This window comes from Chenopodium album, chromosome 8, assembly GCF_948465745.1.
Source record: "Chenopodium album chromosome 8, dcCheAlbu1.1, whole genome shotgun sequence".
Classification (NCBI taxonomy): domain Eukaryota; kingdom Viridiplantae; phylum Streptophyta; class Magnoliopsida; order Caryophyllales; family Amaranthaceae; genus Chenopodium; species Chenopodium album.
Genome location: NC_137841.1, coordinates 3,937,034 through 3,958,042, shown reverse-complemented (window position 1 = coordinate 3,958,042; position 21,009 = coordinate 3,937,034). Strand labels below are relative to the sequence as shown.

General features: G+C 34.0%; 3 protein-coding genes across 3 annotated transcripts; 1 reads left to right on the top strand and 2 right to left on the bottom strand.

Annotated features, from left to right (window-relative positions):
• Positions 1–122: 122 nt before the first annotated feature.
• Positions 123–2,404, bottom strand: LOC145555671 (serine/threonine-protein kinase AtPK2/AtPK19-like). The gene is made up of 6 exons (XM_081617415.1): positions 1,736–2,404; positions 1,558–1,640; positions 1,044–1,164; positions 777–950; positions 579–686; positions 123–495 (listed from the first exon to the last, which is right to left on the bottom strand). Exons 1-6 carry the CDS (start codon positions 2,138–2,140, stop codon positions 223–225), a joined length of 1,164 nt encoding a protein of 387 aa, XP_081473541.1. The 5' UTR covers positions 2,141–2,404; the 3' UTR covers positions 123–222.
• A 2,817-nt stretch (positions 2,405–5,221) lies between these two features.
• Positions 5,222–12,191, top strand: LOC145642628 (deacetoxyvindoline 4-hydroxylase-like). Its single transcript, XM_081693819.1, has 4 exons — positions 5,222–5,381; positions 10,116–10,500; positions 10,865–11,189; positions 11,931–12,191. Exons 1-4 carry the CDS (start codon positions 5,222–5,224, stop codon positions 12,189–12,191), a joined length of 1,131 nt encoding a protein of 376 aa, XP_081549945.1.
• A 494-nt stretch (positions 12,192–12,685) lies between these two features.
• Positions 12,686–15,183, bottom strand: LOC145555670 (methylesterase 17-like). Its single transcript, XM_081617414.1, has 4 exons — positions 14,894–15,183; positions 13,863–14,003; positions 13,171–13,305; positions 12,686–13,079 (listed from the first exon to the last, which is right to left on the bottom strand). The coding sequence occupies exons 1-4, from the start codon at positions 15,122–15,124 to the stop codon at positions 12,798–12,800; spliced, it is 789 nt and encodes a 262-aa protein (XP_081473540.1). The 5' UTR covers positions 15,125–15,183; the 3' UTR covers positions 12,686–12,797.
• Positions 15,184–21,009: the final 5,826 nt, after the last annotated feature.

The following is a 21,009-nucleotide window of genomic DNA, read 5'->3' as shown; positions in this document are numbered from 1 at the left end:
ACTCTCACAGTTACAGTGCAAAATTCCTGCTCTGCTAACGAAAAGCACAATGTGATGATTTGTTTCAAAACAGACATAGGTTCAAGTATTTGTGCAACAAAAACTTAAAAGGATTTGGTGAATTGCTTTATTTTATTAATCTGAAATTTTGTGTCACAAATTTCAAATTCAACATTTATTAACACTACTCAATTTTCTCTATAAGAGGTTCATGAAGTGATCTCAAAAAAAGTCACCAAATTCTTTGAAGAGATTTTCATTCTCCTCCTTCGACCTTGGACTAGTAGCTGGCGAATCGACCAAAGACATTTTGGTCCATTCCTCTGCGATATTAAGAACACACTCTTTCCCACCAACAACTGGTTTAAAGCTTGGTTGTATTTCTTTGTTTTCTAACTTCCTCCAATTGATGCACTTGAACCATTTATGTCTTCTTATCTCATCTTCCCCTTGAGGCCCACTTCCTAGCCGCTTGCTCGGTTCTTTCGTTAGCAGCTACATAACATAGAACTTGCAATGAGAACTTTTGAAATGCATATTAAGCTGAAGATTCTACTAAAGTTGTTACAAACACTTACCCCTTTTATTAGAGAATGTGCTTCACTTGTTAAAAAAGTAGGTAACTTGATCTTGTCTTTGATTATTTTCTGCTGTAATTTGAATCTGTTTCCACCACTGAAAGGTAGCTGTTACAGCGGAAATACACAAAACAATTAGCTTACAAGGAAACAAAATTACATATGATTAAGTGAAAAAGGGTGGAAAATATGGTAAACCTTTCCAATGAGCATCTCATACAAGAGAATCCCAACGCTCCACCAATCCGCAGCCTTATTATGCCCTTTGCCAAGTATAATTTCAGGAGCCATGTACTCAGTTGTTCCGCACAATGAGTTTGATCTTGTTGTGTCGTCGAATTGTTTTGCTAGACCAAAGTCAGTCAACATTATCTGATCATGGAAGTAAAATGACAGAGAATTAGTGCCTACACTTTACTGGTTTAAAGGACAATGTAATGAGGTTAGTTTAAGTGGAGGACATACATGGCCATCCGCGCCTAATAGAATGTTCTCTGGCTTAAGATCCCTATGCATGATGCCATTATCATGTAAGTATGCAACTGCAGAGACTATCTCAGCTGCGTAAACTCGAGCCAAATCCTCCCTGAAATACAAAAGTATAAACACATCAAGCTAACAAGCATTACATATTCTCCGAACTCTCTGTACAAGCATTAACCCTCCCCAAAGTTTCTGCATATACTCGAAAAAATCTTGTCACAATTCTTAACAAAGTACGATTAATGACTGATTACTAACATGTCCCGGCTAAAATTAAAGTGTAAAATCATGTCATATCCTTAAATAAGGTTCGGAAATATATATTTCATTTTCTTATCTTGAACATAAGATTATTATATATAATCATGTTTGTATAAGACCACTATACAAAGTACAAGTATTGTATATTCCTAAAGACTAAGCACTAGCCAAAGTGACAAACTACATTATTTCATAAACTAGTGGAAATTTTGCACTCTGAGTCACATAATATTACCTGAATAAGCCATGTTGAAGGAGCTGATAGAACAGCTGACCGCCATTGACAAAATCTAGCACAAAATACAGCCTATATTTTGTCTGCATAACATAATGAAAATAAATCAGTTGTTAGAACTATGTAATGTTGTGATTAACAAATCGCGTTAAACAATGAAAGAGTCCTAATCCCATACCTGAAATGTGTAGTTCAGCTTAACAATAAAAGGATGATCAATCTTCATTAGTATCTCCCTCTCAGATTTGATGTATTCGACATGATTCTTTTCGATTATCTTGTCCTTTGCAATCACCTTCATCGCGTAAATCTCATCAGATGATCTCTTCTTAACTTGATAAACTTTCCCAACTGCGCCCTTGCCCACAACTCTAAGCACTTCAAAATCCTTAACCCCAACAACACATCCTGATTTTTTGTCAAGATCCAAACACGAAATCTCATATATTCCATTATCTATTTGAGGGTGATTCGAGTCCTTGGAATCGCGAAAATAAGGATCAATTGAGGGTTGCACTGATATTGGACCAAAAACATCAGCAAAGTTCTGAATCCCAACACAATCTGATGCTAATACCACCATTTTTTTGGGTTAAAAATTGTGAAACAAGGGCTTTGATGGGTTTGTTTACAGTCTTGTTTCGAGTTCGAGTTAAATGAAGTTAAGGAAAGGGATTAAAGTTCCTAAGAAACTTGGAAGTGAACAAACTAAAACCCAGAAAAAGCAACTGTTCTTGTTTCCCTGCTTGTGGGAAACAATTGATCTTGAATCACTTCTTGAATTCATCAACTTTACTATGAATATTTGATCAAATCTGCAATCATTGAAACAATTATATTATAATTATCAATATATAATTATTAGAACAATTTTATCACATAAAAAAACAAAAAATAAAACCCCTTTTAAACAGAATTCATAATTGAAACAAATACAAGTATAAAAATCAACCGCCCAACAATTATTTCCAAATTTAAAAAGATCAAACCTTTATAAGTTTCAAAAATTTAGAAAAAATAAATTAAAAAGATCAAACCTTTACAAGTGAATTCCCGGAAAATTCAAGAATTTAAATTTGTGAATATACCCGTCCAATTAATAATTATAAGGAAACTAATGACTATTTTAAAGAAATTAATCCATGGAACTTTAATTGGTAATAATTGAGAAAAACAACTAAGCAAAAAATAGTTGATCAAAGAAAAAAAAAATACACACGCAACTATAAATAAGAAAAATTCAAGTTGAAGATGATCAATCATATGAAAAACAAGCAATTAATCCAATATAATTCGAAATTATGATTCGGGTCGATATTTTCGAAAAGTTAAAAAAAAAAAAAAAAAAAAAAAAAAAAAAAAAAAAAAAAATTGAGAGAAGGAAAAAAAAATTCATACCTTTGGTAATGGCGCGGCGAAGGGGGGATGTTTGGAATTGGGATGAGAGTAAATAAACAGAGAGAATGCGTAAGCGTTACGCTGCTTAAGAAAAAGGGCACGTAACTGAATTAACGGAATTTATTGCCCACGTGTTGAGTTATGATTGGTTGTTTTTTTAGGTAGTTTTATTTTATTTTTTTTAAAAAAAAAAAAAAAAAAAGAAATAGGAATTGTAGGTAGTTTATTTTTTATGTTAATTTAAATTTTTTATTGAAAGGTGGGTGGTTTACGAGGGATTATTTAGAATCTTTTTGTTTGTTTAAAAAGTAAATTTGGATAATATAATATTAGGGTTTTTTTTATTTAATTTTATTTTATCTTTAATTTTTTGGGGATTGGGGGGTGGATTTGTTGGGGGAGATGATAAGATTTGATGAAATGATTAGCTGTCTTGGTTTCGAGGAATGAAAGTAGCAAGTGTTTTCATGTAGCTTGCCTACTCATCTTCCTGCCAAACCCTTAAAGGGAAGGTCAACTTGTAGTATCTAAGGGAACAATACAACTATACAACTAGGAATAGAATCAATGATAATAACCCATATTTATAACTTTACTTCATTAACGGTGATATAAGTTATTAGATCTTGTATTCTTGTTACATTCGTTTCAATGTAGGTCATCGTCATTGCTGAATTATTTTAGTGTCAATTATTCATAATCCGGATCGGGGTAACTTGTGTTTAGGATAAAGTTATTGATTTTAGTTTGATATCTTAGCTCGCATAATTATAATGCGCATAATAAGCTACTCTCGGATGAATTCGGTGTGATCATATTTGAATTAAATAACTACAGTGCTACACAATTAGCATGTAAGCTACTAAGCTAACCTCGGGAGTGTATCGAGGAAACCCCTCTAATGCTAGTTAGCGTTTGAACAAAGGTTTCGACATGATAAACGGGCCTGGGCCACACCCTATGTAACTATCCACTTTATACTACGAAGGAGGTTCCACCTCAAAACCATATGGCAATGAAGGGAGTAACCCCTTAGTCTTATAAAGTGGATACAATTTTCTTATTTCTCAATATGTAATACACATCCTAATACAAACCCTCACTTATACACTCAACTAATGTGGGACAACACACCACTCACATGTGGGTTTTCATGACACAAAGTCCAATTTTATAGTGCAAGTGCTAGGAAGTGTCAAGTGAATTGAATACCTTGGGCTTAACCTGCTTTGGGCCTTGGAAGAGAAATGGACATAAGCATAAGATGCTATTGTCATCATAGATTGGGATTTAGTAGTTTAAGGCCCAGTAATGAGTGTCATTTTGATGCCCAAAAACGTAATACATCCGTTTCATATTTTTTTGCAACTTTATGGTATTATTTATTAGAAATAAAAAATCCAAAGTTTTTTGCAACGGAGTTAGTAATAAAATATTTAAGTGCTTTCAAAACAAATGTTATGTACCTTTGAAATGTACGGGTAATGAATATTAAGTGTGATACGGAATATATATTTTTTGTCACATCCTCTTATTTGACTATCTTTTGTGAAATATGGGTAAGAAAAAACATAAACAAGTGAGGGTCTGTTCTGATTCACTGAATTGAAGATAATAGAACCTGAGAGTGAGTGATGAGTAGCTCAAGTGGTTAAATCACCCCTTTCGATCATAGGAGATCTTGGAATCAATTCTCTATCTCCCGCCTAATATTTTATTTTGGTATACAAACATGCTTGTTTAAAGTGAGGCGCTAAGACTTCATTCCCTTATATTTTATAGGACCAATGGCACTCATGCTAGGATTTCTTCTTCGATAGACTAATCAATTATACCTGACGTAGCATCCTTACACAGGAGGACATCTTAACAACTTAATTAGAACGTTTTAAGTCAAATTTGCATTGCCAGCACATTAACTAATCTTGTCATAATTACTTAATTTAGTAATCTTTCCTCTACTACGTGTGCAATCTTCTCTTATTTCTTTAATCGTCAACCAATTCATGTGAACTTGTCATTTATCGATATAATATTGTAAGTAATTTTGAAATACATAATATACTCATACTTGCTATTCATGTAATCAAATTTTCTTCAATTCTTTATATTATGTACTTAAACATATAACAAGGTCAATGAGTTTTACTACAATAATACAAGTTATACATTGTGAAGTTTTGAGCATTATTTCTTCATTGCTAATCTTTCCTTAATCTGCATCCTTGCTTATACTAGATTGATTGTTGTTCTGCCTTCTCTAACAATGGCCTCAGAACAGGATTGTGATCGAGAGGCTGAGATCAAAGCTTTTGAAGACTCGAAAGCAGGAGTCAAGGGCCTCGTTGATGCTGGGATAACTAAGATCCCTAATATGTTCATACATGAACATCACAACCTCAATAACATTAACACCACCAATTATGGTAAGTCATCTTTATTTGCATCCAAAAAGCCTATGATGAAATGAATGCAAATTAAATTTAAAATTAAACAATATACATCCATCCAAATTTTTACATTAATTAACCTTTTAATTTTTTTTGGCATTGAATGATTTATGATTATTAGGAGTGCACATTTAGAACAAAAATTCTCTTATGCAAGACTTGATTATTAAAAACCTTACCTCAGATCGTAGAGGTATGAGGGTAGAATCTTATCACCCAACAATATTTTAGAGGTGGGTCGGGGATCCCAGACTTTCAAGTACATACCTAACCTTCCACTACTAGAAAACAGTCAAATACCGACGGAAAATTCCGTCGGAAACACCCTGTTTTCTGTCGGAAAGCACGTTTCCGACGGAAATTCCGTCGGAACTAGTTGTCGGAATATCATTTGTAGGAAAATGGTCTTTTCCGACGAAATTTCCGTCGGAAACACTGTTCTGACGGAATTCAGTCCGCCGGAATATATTTTCAAGCCCGAGAAAGTCCGTTGCAAGTGTCCGACGGACTGTATTCTGTCGGTATGTTGCGACGGAAAGTCCGTCGGAAAATTATTTAAAAAAAACAAAAAAAAAAAAGCCTCCCCACCCCACCACCAATCCACATCAACAACAACCACCCCGCACCACTACACACCGACACCAACCACAACCACACACTAGCCCTTATCCCACCTTCAAACATCACCATCGACACCCACACCAGCCCCTATTCCACCTTCAAACACCGCCACCGACACCCACACCAACCCCTATACCACCTTCGAACACTGCCACCGCCACCCACACCAACCCCTATTCCACCTTCGAACACCGCCACCGACACCCACACCAACCCCTATTCCACCTTCGAACACCGCCACCGACACCCACACGGCCACACCAACCCCTTCCCACCTTCAAACACCACCACCGACACCACCACACCAAAAATAAACCCCAAAAACACAAAACTTAGGAAAAAAAACCGAAATAAATAACCCAAATAATTGAAAATCAACCCAAAAATGCGAAAATTGAGACAATAAAATCGAAAAACGCCACACAAATAAATCAAAACCAAAAGATCTACATATTTAACAAGAATTTCATAAAGAAAATTCACAAAAACAATAATTAAACCACAAAAATTAAAGGAAATATATAATTATACAATTATTTAATTAAATTTATAAATTAACATTACAATTACATAGAAAATTAACTAGATCTATGCGCATGTGGTAGTCCTTCTTTTGGTCGCCGTTGTTGTTGTGGTCGGTTGGTCGCCGGTGTTGTTGTAGTCGTCGTTGTATGTTGTGACGGTGGTTATGGTGTTGTTGTTGTTGATGGTGGTAGGGGGTGTGACAGGGTAAAGTCGTATCCCCTAATCAAAAATAATTACCTAAATCACTAACTAAGGTAGATAGGGAAGTAGGGTCGATCTCCACAGGGAAACTAGTCTTTTTACTCCTAATTTATTTATATAATCTAAACTATTTAAGTAACCAATATTTATAGTTGAATAAGAAACTAAACTAAAAAGAGTAGGAATAGGGAGAAAATAATATATAAAGGATCTAGGGCATAGGTTCACCAATAAATAATACTCCAGGGTAAAATAGGGTAATCAATCATTGACATGGCATAGATAACATGATTAACAGGCTCTCGCAATTTATTAATCAACATAGATCTAACAGGCTCTCGCAATTTACTAGGTCTAAGTTCTTATTGAAAATAGCCTTTAATATCAAATTAACATCTGCTCGATTCATCAATTTAATATTGCTATACTTTTACAAGCCGCAATTGTAAAACATTAAAACAATCCAATAAGAAATTATCATACAATACCAATAATCAATAATAGTCAATCATCAATGCATCAATTAACCAGATTGTAAAGGGCTCTCGCTACGTATTACAATCACACAATTAATTTACCGGTATTAAATCTCATCTCTCGAATCTTGACTTAACCATTTATAAATTAACTTGCCTATTGAAACTAGACCTAAACATTAATTCTCATCTCTCGATTCTTGAATCAGTATTGTCAAACTCATGCATAAAAGATAGGCCTAATCTAGTCACAGAGCATTAAATCAATCAATAGGAAATTAATCTAGCATTGATAATCAACAACAATAATTTACCCCTTCATATTATTTATTAGATCCCCATAAACCCTAGAAATTGAACTACTCACACATATTAAAAACTAAACTAAACAAAATAATAGAATAAATCATGATGAAAGAAATAAAATAAATAACTAAGATTAAGGGAAGAGAAATCGTTACCAAAATAAATCTGGAATTAATTACAGAATTAATAACAAAGGTTTAGAGAGAGAGTTTAGAGAGAGAAGACTAAGTAGAGAGAGAAAGTCTAAGAGAAAGGATTAAGAGAAAAAGAAGAGGTCCTAAAATCGTATTACGGAGGAGTATTTATACTCCGTACAAGAATCCTAAACTAAAACAAATTAAAACGACTCTAATCGTCTCCTAAATATACACGCGCCCGATCGGGCGAGGCACCGCCCGATCGGGCGCGCCTTTTTTCACCTCTAATAGCAATCTCGCGCCTGGCCGGGCGCGTCACCGGGCGCTCCTCCCGCCCGGCAGGGCGCGCCTCCGGGCGCCAGCCTTTTTGGCCGGGCGGATCATTTGGGCCAATATTTGGACTTCGATTGGGCTCAAATTCTTCGGGCCAACCTGGGTTTCACTTTGGGTCTTGAATACTCGGTCCAAATGCCCCGGTATCACCTCTACCGAGCCCTTAATCACCGGTTCAATGTCTCTAACCGGCCCTGGGCTATAAACTCTGGTCGTGCTTTTCCAATGCTCGTGATTGCTCCTAAATATCTCGGGAAAATACTCCAAAAGCATAAATCCCTGCAAAAGTCAACCAGATCTACGAAAACACTAGAAAACACCAATTAGTAATAAAAGTGGCTCTAAAGAGCCAAAAACACTACTAATTACGACCAAGGGATGGGGGGTAAAATACTATATAAAATGGACACATCAGGGTGAAAGAGGAGTTGCGACTAATCCGAATATCTGATCTTGGTGTTGTTGTTGATGGTGGTAGGGGGTGAAAGAGGAAAGGAGGGATGAGGAGAGAGAAAGAGAGGAAAGAGAAGACGAGAGAAAGGCTGAAGGACGGAGGGGATGAGGAGAGAGAAAGAGAAGAAAGGAAAGGACGAAGGTTGAGGAGAGAGAAAGAAGAGGAAACAGAAGTAAGGGGAAAAAAAGGGGTGGAAAGGAGTAAGGTGTTTAGGGTTAGAATTAAATATATATTGGAAAATTTGTCAAGAATAAGCCAACCTTTGTCCGGTTCGCTCAAAATAAGCCAACCTTTCGATTAACTCAGGATAATCCAACCTTTATAGGGTATCCACTTTAAATGAGTCAAGTGACCTGCAACCGTTTATTAACCGGTTATTAATGTTAATTGTGACACGTGTCAGCATGTGGTTCGTCATTTTTCTTATAATAAATAATTAGGAATTATTATATAATTAATTATTAAAAAATCTAATAATTATAAATTTAAAAAAAAAAAGAAAAGAAAAAAACCCCAACCCCAGCTCACCCCCTCCCCTGCCAGGCCGCCGATGGCCGGCGACCACAAAATTCCCCGGCGCCGACACCGACGGCCTCTACCGCCCACCCACGATGCTCCCACCCAACCCCACTCCTTCCCCTTCCCCATTCACCTTTCCCCACCCCGACACGACACCACCCCCTCCCCTTCACCCCCTGCCGGAAACAACCCCCCTCCCCCGTCTCCCTGTAGAAGTCGACCCCTCCCTCCCCTTCCTTACCATCCGTCGACCTCCCAAACCCTTTAACCCACCCTAACGAAACCCTAACAAAATCGGAATCGGGGTTCAAGGGTTTTGGGGTGTCGATTGACGGTGGGGAAGGGGAAGGATGGGGGTAACGGGGTGGGGAAAGGGGGATGGGGAAAGGGGAAAGGAAAGGGAAGGGGAAGGGTGGGGGCGTCGTGGGTGGGTGGAGAGGCCGTCGGTGCCGGCGCCGGGGAATTTGTGGTTGCCGGCTACCGGCGGCCTGGTAGGGGAGGGGGGTGAGCTGGCAGGGGAGGGTGAGGGGGTTGGGGTTTTTTCCTTTTTTTTTATTTTTTTTTTAAATTTATAATTATTAGTTTTTTTTATAATTAATCATATAATATATCCTAATTAATTATTAATAGAAAAATGGTGAATCATATTCTAACACGTGTCACAATTAACCTTAATAACCGGTTACAACATGTTTTGACTCATTTAAAGTTAATACCCTATAAAGGTTGGATTATTCTGAGTTAATCGAAAGGTTGACTTATTTTAAGCGAACCGGACAAAGGTTGGCTTATTTTTGACAAATTTTCCATATATATTTTGCATTTCCTTTTTTTTTAAAATTACATAGGAAATTTCCGACGGAATAGTTTTCCGTCGGAAATGACCTTCCTCCGACGGATTTTCGACGGAATTTTTTAATTCGTCGGAATTATTCGACGGAAATTAAATCCGTCGGAAATATCGATTTTTCCGACGAAATATCGGGTCCGTCGAAACTAGTCCGTCGTTATTTGACCTGATTCTTGTAGTGTTCATATTTCAGACCAAAAAAATCATGAGGGTTAACTTTAATCAGGATTTACTTCTAATGTTTTTTTCATAATATTGAGGATGAAATTACTCATATGAACCCTGCAGGCACATATAAGTCTTTTGATGACGACAACAAGAACAAGATCCCCTTGATCGATTTCAAGGGGATCGAGGACAAAGATGGAGGTCGGCGTGAGGAGGTAATAGAGCAAGTTAAGATAGCAAGTGAAAATTATGGCTTCTTTCAAGTGGTCAACCACGGTATTCCTCTTGAAGTACTAGATGAAATGCTAGAGGGCATACGTAAGTTTCATGAACAAGATGTTGAGACTAAGAAAGAGCATTATTCGAGGGATTATGACACCAATCATTTTTTGTACAATAGTAATTTCAATTTACTCCAAGTCAAGATGGCTGCTTGGAGAGATACCATGACTTTTATTCGTGGATCTTCTCCTCCCAATCCTCAAGAATTACCCCTAGTGTGCAGGTACAATATATAATAATACTTCCTTTGTTACTAATATATAGAGCTGATCAAAATCAGTCTGGCTCGATTTTGGGCTGGTTTTGGACAGATTTTTCCAGCTTAGCCCAATTTTAAAAAATTTTAAACGGGCTTGGGAAGCTGCTTTTATGCTAATTTAGTTGTTTTTTTAGCTTGACTTGAAATGGCCTAAAAAGCCCGTACAACTTGACCAATTCGGACGGGTTTGGGCACGTGGTTTTTGAATCGAACTTTGCCCCGACCCGACCTGTGAAACGAGCTGGTTCTTTGGCCTTGGCTCAGCCCGCCTAATGATCACCTCTACTAAAATACCTACACATATATTGATCACAAATCACAAATGCAGGGATATATTGATCCACTACACTAATGAGGTGATGAATTTTGGTGAAACAATCTATGAGCTACTATCTCAAGCACTTGGACTTGAATTAAGTTATCTTAAGAGCATAGGGTGCAACGATGGCATATTGGCTCCATGCAATTACTACCCTGCTTGCCCCGAGCCAGAATTGACCATTGGCTCGGCTACTCATGCCGATAGTGGCTTCATAACTATACTCCTCGCTAACCACATCCCTGGCTTACAAGTTCTCTATCAAGGTCATCAATGGCTCGATGTCATCCCTATTCCTGGCTCACTTGTCGTTAACATGGGAAATTTGATGCAGGTGATTTGTTTTCTAATTCATTTTCATTCAATTTACCAAGTTTTTCAAGTGCTACACATGATTGATTTTTTTGGCAATTTTTAAAGAATTTCCTGTAAAAAAAAAATGGTATTGTATTATTAAAGGATTTACTCTACCAAAAAGTTAAGCTGAAGTATGGATGAGATTTGAATACACGACTATCTTGTTATGTTGGCTTTTATATCATATTAAATGACCAACTCAACAAAAAATGTTAAATTCCAAGATCAATTTTACATATTCTATTAGGTGAAACTTTGAAATAATTACAGTATGTATATTTGGCTATTTTTCCGATGCTTTTTAAGTAAACAGAAGAAGTATATACAATTACATTTCCTAGTCCTTTGAGTTTGATCATTTTAGAGGTGTTATTTTTTATTTTATTTTATTTTATTTTATTTTATTGTGAAGGGATTTTAGAGGTGTTAGTTGAAAGCGACTAACAGTGAGTTATTAAGATATTTGTATCTATGCACAAAAATATATGAAGTATGTCGATGTTTCATATTGATATTAAAAATATAGAATTTGTGCAATTCAAATATTTATTTGGGTGATTAGATTAAATTAAGTATCATTATGAGAATATTATGATTAATTATCTCATTAAATTTGATAAGATGATACGGCTATGAATAAATCATAATAGAACAAGTTTTACAATCTCTTTCTCTTAAAACTTAACAAAAGCTAACAGTTTATGCATGTAACTTGCAGTTGATTACCAACAACAAATTTGTGAGTGCATTGCACAGGGTAATAGCAAGCAAAGAAGGGCCAAGGATTTCAATGGCATGCATTTTTAGAACTCACTATTATCCACAGAATTCTGCACGACTTTATAAACCAATTGAGGAGCTTTTATCTTCAGAAAATCCTCCCATTTACCGTGCTGTTACCGTTAAGGAAATCATCTCAAACAAACATTCAACTAATCCTGGGAGCATTGGCAACGCTATTGAAAAATTTAAGCTATGATATTATTGGTCGTCATCACTTACATTACTCAATTGTACGTATTTGAATCGGAGATGATATTCTTAATTTGAATTAGAGGGAGAGGGGAAATCAATATAACCCCTTGTGTACGTGGTGCTCACTTAGTTACGTTAATAAAATAATCATGTGGGATCTTATTTTTAAATCGAAAATTTATATTGTGAAGGTAATATTAACAATTTATTTCTGATGATTTAGTATTTTGCCTTTCATATTTGCCAAATGTATAAACACGTAGTAAGCCTAGCCTAAGGATTATAAACTATATTTATGATTTATACCGTATGATAGAATACATAGATTAGTCATGGATTTCAATCACCAGCTTAACTTTAAAATTGAGATAATTCTTTGACGTAATAACAATAACATGACAAAAAAGTCACATATTCAAAAGAGTGATTATCAAAAAGGTATATTATGATGATAAAAAAAATTTGGCATCAATTCTGATCAATTAAATTCTCATCCCATTTAAAAAAACTGAAATAATTGTATATAAGATGCATACTCCTATAAAACTTATAAATATCTTCTTTTACATATGTTTGTAATCAAAACCCTTAGAGGTTATTAATGGTAAAGCTAATGACTTTCAAAGTTAGTAGCAACCTTAAGAAGTAAGCCAAAGAGATGAGAGGGATTAGAGAACATAGGACAATGATCACTATCAATTTCATAAACATTTGAAGGTGGCCATCTCTTGATCATCACATCTTGTTGCTCACGTGAGTACACTTTGTCATGCAATGTCTTGATGTAAACACGTGGCACCTTATCAGAGCCCTTACCTTCAGGAAACATGGCCCCATGAATGAGAGCTTTGATTGGGCAAGGTCTCAAAAGCATTTTTGCCAATGTACAATCCTGTGGAGTATTTACACCACAATTTTAATTCTCTAATATAATAATTAATGTATTGTTGAAAGTTGATTAAAATAAGATTAGGTTAGTTTACCTCTAAAGGACTCATTTGGTACAATATCTCACGATGAACTTCCTTTTTGAAAGTGGCACTACTTGGAGAATTGTTCGATCCCTGTCCATGGGTATAGTCAAATACATCCATGATTTTAGACAAATCGGGCGATCCCTACAACATCACAATTCACAATACAAAATTATACTTTATAAAATACTTATTAAATATTATTGAGCTAAAAAGTTATTCTGTCAATTGCCAATCATTTCTAATATATCATTTTTTTTTTGTTAAATAACATTTGGACGTTTTATTCTAATTTATCCACATAAAATTAAAATGTAACAACAACCATTTGCACAAGATTTGACCAAAAGGCCTCAAATTTATACGAGTATACTAAAATCCTAAGATGAATCCTAACCACTAATTTGCTTTAATTAGCCTTTTTTTTTTAACAAAATTAATTAGCCTTTTTGCTTTCTAGTTAAATAAAACATTTAACAAAAAATATGTTTTGCTAACTTATTAACAAGCTAGAAGCTTATCAACGTAAATGCATCAATTATGAAAATCCTACTTTTAAGAAAAAACTATTGTTAGTTACACTAATTGACTCTACACTAAAATCAATAAAAACGGGTTTCGATTGAAATTTTTTCCAAGTACATCTTATTAAAATAATCTTACCATTTTGACATGCATAAGAAAGGAAGAAAAGAACTTACCAAATTTCTATCTCGTTCGGTTTGGAAGCCATTTTGGAGCATAACAGCCCCGACAAATACCCCGACTTGGATTTTCTCAGGAAAGTTTTGTATAGCCTTTGTAACACTCAGTCCTCCTGCACTATGCCCTACCAATATTACCTAATTCAATAAAATCGAACCAATTTAATTATCAAGTCAAGATAGATAGAGTATATAAACCGATTCTAATACTATACTCCTCACGTTCTTTTTTATTGTATTCTTATTTGGAATGAGTTGTAATACAAAAAGGAAAGGCAGGGGAGTATAGCTATACAAGAGTACGCAAAAAATTTGCAAACACATATGAATTTCAAGTTTGTTATTTTGTATTGTATTAACGTATGTACTCCGTGGTACAAATTAAATCATTTGGTACTATATCTCTTTATCATTCTTGTAGTTCTTTCTAAATTCTATTGTCAATGTCTAAATTTAATATACTTTTTTTTTTTGAACGGAAATTTAATATACTTCGTATTATACAAGCACTTAATTTTATTTTCTTTTTTGACTAATTAAAGAAGTTTAAAAAAAAAAAAAAAAAAAAAAGTGGGAAAAAAAAAAGTAAATCTAATTTTATGAGATTAGCGTTCAATATATAATTATACCTTTCATTAATTTTAATTGCAATATTTGAACTTTTACACTGTGACACTATTTACACAATTTTCAATCATCTTTTGTAATATATACATACAAAAAAACATAGTCTTTGTCAAAAAAAAAAAAAAAAAAAAAAACACATAGTCATTTAGATCCAGTCAAATATCTCTCGGTATCTACTTTTAAATATCAACTTTTTAATTTTAATTAAAGTATTATTAATAAATCATGAAATTACAAAGAGTGCAATTGAAGAGTGGAGGGAATATATTCCTTGTAACAATCACATTTAAACACATGCATGTTAATGTAAAAATAAGTACTCATCGTACAACAATTAAATATTATACTTCGTAGTAAAAAGAAGAGCAAGTATATAAGCATATATAGCTTGCATTGCTAACCTTTTCACCTTCTGGTAGGCTTGCCAAAAGATCATCGAGGGGCTTATTATACTCTTTAAAAGTAGAGATCGTATTAGCATCAACGGGGTGAACCCCGGAGCTACTTAGGTCCGGGCAACTAACCTTTTGCCCGATACTTTCAAGTAGACATCGGATTTTGTACCAACACCAACCTCCATGGCTCGCGCCATGGACTAGGACAAAGTGCACGGAAAAGGGTAAATTAGTCATTTTATATTCTTGTGTGTGAAGTTATTGAGGATTATGAAGGTGGATGATCAAGATATTAATAGAAGTTCATCAAGTTATTAAATTTTAAGTGAAACACAATTTGCTAAATAAATCATACAAAAGTGACAATATGGACAATAATATTGGGGACCCGTACTTTGAACACAAAATTGGGAAGACTTGATGAAAATGATAAGAAAGATGAAATTCCTAGATAGAATTATCTCCACTAATTAAAATGTCAATTAATAAACGAACGGTGATCTTAATTCGTAGTTGTTGAAATATCATTCTAGATTTATATCGATTGAAAATTTTGATTATCTTTCGGTCTTTCCTTATCTTTGGAGAAATTTCTTTGGTTGTATTATTTGTTTGTAAGTGTCCTTAATGTTTTACAACTTTACGTATGTTGGGTGTTGTCTTTTAATCATAAATAAACTGTGGATATACACGATTATTTAAAACAACGAATAATCCATATATTTGTCCAAATTTGAAATGTATGTAAAATTCTGTGTTACGTGTCGAGATAAAACAACAAACAATCTATATAAATTCTGATGTTGATAAAGGAAAAATATAAATGTAGCCAATAAGCCAATATTGAGTTAGATGCCAATATTGAGTTAGATGTAGAATTAATCAATTACTTGGCTTATTAGCAAAAACAAAAAAAAGGGTACAACCATTAGCTTTAACTTTTAGTTGATTTAAATGATCATTTTAAATGATATTAAAGTTAGTGTAACACGTATTACAGTCATTTTAAATGAATACATTGGTATATAAATAAAGGGGATTAGTTTTATGTATAGGAAACAAATCGAGAAGAGAAGGTTTTTAAAGTGGTCATATTAGCCATTACATAATTCTCATAGTCGAAAGTGAACCAGAATCAAGGTAAAAGGTGGTGAAATATGAGAGATATACTAAATGCATGTATAATTTTATCTAAATGAAGGACAGTTTAATTTTAGTCAAAAATTATTAAGATTACCCTTGTTTTAAACCTATACCTATAACTACTTGTAGACATATCTCTTAGTCTTCAAGCTTCAACCGTTCAACCGTTCATACTCTACAGACAAATCTCAAACACTTTACATGAACCTAGATTGACAAATACTACGCTTAAATCCGGTTATTTCTCAAATTTTCCATGCCAAAGTCATATTATTATCACTAAAACTTTTCAATATCCAAATTCAACCCTGTTCGTAAAATATTTCCAAGGCCTTCATCTTATGTTCGGCTATGATTTCCAGGACTCTTCGCAGCCTACGTACCGGAATAAAATTCTAGGACCCTTCACTACCTATCAAAGTTAAGAGCCCTAGACCACCTATCGGCGTTAAATGCCGAGGCCTTTACGGCCTATCACAACACCAATCATTTTTTGTACAATAGTAATTTCAACTTACTCCAAGTCAAGGCGGCTGCTTGGAAAGATACCTTGACTTTTATTCGTGGATCTTCTCCTCCCAATCCACAAGAATTACCCCTAGTATGTAGGTACACTATATAATAATACTTTATTTGTTACTAATATAAATAGTTGATTAAAGTTATTTCAGCCCGAATTTGGGTGGGTTTTAGGCAAATTTTCTGGACCAATCCAATTTTAAAATTTTTTTGAACAGGCTTGGGAATGTGTTTTTATGCAACTTTAGTTGTTTTTTTTTAACCTGACCTAAAATGGCTTGAAAATCCCATACGGTCCGACCAGTTTGGGTGGTTTTGGGCACGTGGTTTTAGAACCGAAGCTTAGCCCAACCTGTTCTGAAAAATGGGCTATTTTTTGGCTCGGCCCGGCCCATCCAATAATCAACTCTACTAATATACTTGTACATATATTGATCACAAATCATAAATGCAGGGATATATTGATCCAATACACTAATGAGGTGATGAAATTAGGTGAAACAATCTATGAGCTACTATCTCAAGCACTTGGACTTGAATCAACTTATCTCAAGAACATAGGTTGCAACGGTGGTATATATTTGCTCCATGCAATTACTAATACCATGCTTGCCCTGAGCTAGAATTGACCATTGGTTCAACTATTGTTAGAGATATACGATATCGGAAAATATATGTGTATTCATGCCGATAGTGGCTTCATAACTATACTCCTCGCTAACCACATCCCTGGCTTACAAATCAAGGTCATCAATGACTCGACGTCATCCCTATTCCTGTCTCACTTGTCGTTAACATGCATGGGAAATTTGATGCAGGTGATGGATGAGTTTTCTAATACCTTTTCACTCAATTTACAAATCTTATTCATTTGTTCCTAAGAATTCATTACATTTTCTTATTATAGTATTATTGGTAACGAATCAATAAAAATCAGCAATTTTAAATACATACAAAGAATCGATAAAAATAAGTTTTAATCACTAAAAGTAATTTAATTAATTAATTTCAATAAAATTAATTTCTTAATAAATTATGATGATGGGAATAAGGCCTTAAAGTTTTCTATTACGTGATTAGATTATGTTACTTATCTATAATATTATCTTGTCGTTAAAGAGTTCGATGCTATGTATGTTGCTATTGTATAAATAATGTAATACTGACAAAATTTAAAGGCAAAATTGGCCTCAACAGCACGAACTTATAACAAGGTGCAAATAGCAGCATGAATTTTGACTAGTAGCTATAACAACACAAACTTCTTCATTAGGTGCACAGTACAAAATATCATAAATGTAGCTCGATACCAAATATTTTACCAAGACATGGTATCTAACATTTTATTATCAATTCTTTGTATGTATTTAAAATTGCTGATTTGTATGCGGAAAAAAATATTATCAAACGAGGTTTTGGAGGTCAATTTAGTCAATTTTGAGATCAAATTTATCAAAAAAATTACAAAAAAAAATCAATTTTCATGCTATAAAAATGTCTCGGTTAGGGTTTTGGGTCAATTTGAACCTTAGGACTAAATATGATATCAAAATTTGCAAAAAGTTAATAAAACATTGAAGATTCCACGTATTCGATAAAATTTCTGGTCCTAGGTTTCATTTATGATGTTTTGTGCATCCAATGAAGAAGTTGGTGCTATTACGGCTAACTACTAGTCAAAGTTCATGCTGCTACATGCACCTTGTTAAAAGTTCATGATTTACAATGTCTTTCTCTTAAATTTAACAAAAGTGAACTGTTTAATCATGTAATTTGCCGTTGATTACCAACAAGAAATTTGTGAGTGCATTGCACAGGGTACTAGCAAGCATAACAGTGCCAAGGTTTTCAATGGCATGCATTTATAGAACTCATTATTATCTATTAGAGGACCAACTCAACCAAAAGCTTAATTTAATGGTTAAGGCTTGGGAATATGTTTTTATACTCTATCACTCCCCCTCACATGAAAGGCCCTTTGGGCTTGAAATGTGAATGCAACACAGGCCCACTCATACCTAGCGCGAATTATTTTCACTTTGAAAGAAGGATGGATACACTACAAAAATAAAAGCTTTTTAGCAACTAAGTTTGGCAACATATTTCTAAAACGTTGCTAACTAGCAACGAATATATATTTTTTTTTCATTGCCTAATTAAAAGCGACATTTTATGCTTTACTTTTTTTAATAATTAATGGCTGCATGTTTTTTATTTGTTGTTGTTTTAAACAAATTGTCTTACTAGTTGTTACTAGATGACATCATATTTTTCTCTTGTTGCCATATATAGTAACAAACTATGGCAACAAATATTTTATTTGTATTGATTTAAAAATAAACAAAGGCAATGAAATTTTGAATTGTTGTCATTAGAAACAAGTCGTTTAAATTATTGTTGCTAAATTATAACGTATTTTTTTGTTTGTTGCTATTGGAAACAAGTTGTGGTACATTTTGTTATTATTTATATTTAGGTCACTTTTTGCTATTTTGTATAAAATTATTTGAAGACACTCTTCTTATTATTTGTTGCTATAATGACATCAAATAGAGACAATTTCAATTTCGTTTCTAATTTAGAGACGGATTTTTTATTTTGTCCCTAATTTAGAGACAAATTTTTTAATTTCGTCTCTAATATTTCGTTCACTTATTATAAATTATATGCATAGAAGTAAACAAATATTACTTGGTATAGTTGGTAAGAGATTCACCATGTGACATTGAGGTCACAAGTTCGACTCCTACCAACTGCGATTCTTGAGACTGGGGATTTAAAGAGCCTTACATGCAAAGTCGAGCCGAGTTGACCTGACCTGAGTGAGATTTCAAATTAGTAAAGGTCGAGATCGGGTTAAACCGAATTGCTAATAGGGATTGGGTTTTTGTCTCGTAGTGTTGATAGCAACCAATATTTACGATTTGTTGCTATTTTTATGAACCAACTTTAATAATTTCACTACAACAAAATAAAGCAAAGGTAACAGTGCAAAACCATTGCCTAATATAAAAAAAGTGTTGCCTTGTAGCTAAGGCAACACATGTGAGGCGTAGTATATGCCCCCGTTGTCTATTCATAAGGCAACACATTTTTATTCAAAGGCAACAATTTTGAAAGCCAAGGTAGAATGATACATAAGGCAACACTTTTACAAAGAAAAATGTTGTCATCTAAGGAGACAATTAAAAAATGTTTCTAACTGTTGCCACTCCCAAGCATTTAGTAGTTGGTAGGGCTCGAACTTGTGACCTCAATGTCACAAGGTGAGTTCCCCACCAACTCCACCAAACTTGCTTATATATATATAGAATATATGGAATATAAGCTACTATATTGTCTTTATACAAGTATCTTCTTTACATATAACCTTAAGGAATAAATTACATAAGTTGTGAAGAAGAAGAAGAAAAAAACATACTTGTATAAAATGTGTAATATACATATAGGAAACATCTTAAATTATGTTGTCTTTTTAATATAAATGTTGCTATAGATGGTAACATAGATATTAATGTTACATTTTCTAACAATAGTTTTGTTATTATTATCTTTTCATGCAACAATTATTATGTTTGTTGTCTTAGACAAGAAAAAGGTAACACATTTAGCGATTGTTGCCTTATATAGTCTAGAGCAACACTTTTTTTTCTGTTACTTTAGTTCAAGGTAACAAATAAATACTGTTGCGTTAGATTATTAAGAGTAACATTTCTGTAAGTGTTGCAATCTTAAGTGTTGTCTATTCTCATTTTTTTTTTAGTGTTTGTTGCTATTTTTAGGAACCAACATTAATAATTTGTTGTTATTTTAGGAACTAACATTAATAATTTGTTGCTAATTTTAGCAACGACCAATAGGAATCTGTTGGCAACGAATGCACCAAAAACAGCAACCATCATGGAAACTATATTTAAATGGATGCAATATTGCAACAAAATTGTTTTACAACTGGTAGCCAAAATCCCATGACAACAAGCCTTTTAGCAACGACAAATTTTCGTTTCTAACCCGTTGCTAAATAGGGTTGGCAATGAATTTTTTATGAATAGCAACAAATTTTAGTTGATGCTATATTGACTTAATTTTGTAGTGATAAGATTCGAACCCATGACCTCTATGTCACGTTGGCTCTGATACCATGTTAAACGCAGGTATAGGCCGCACTCGCAAACCTAGAGAGAGAGTTCACTTCACAAGATCAAAGGAGGTTGATGTGTCTATTTTATATATTATTTTACCCCCGTCCCTTGGTCATAATTAGTAGTGTTTTTGGCTCTTTAGAGTCACTTTTATTACTAATTGGTGTTTTCTAGTGATTTCATAAGTAGTTAATATGACAAAAAAGTCACAAATTCAATAGAGATCATCAAAAAGGTATGTTATGATGGTATAAATGTTTTTATATCAATTATGATCAATTATTGTATACGAGATACATACGGACTAGAGTTTTTCAT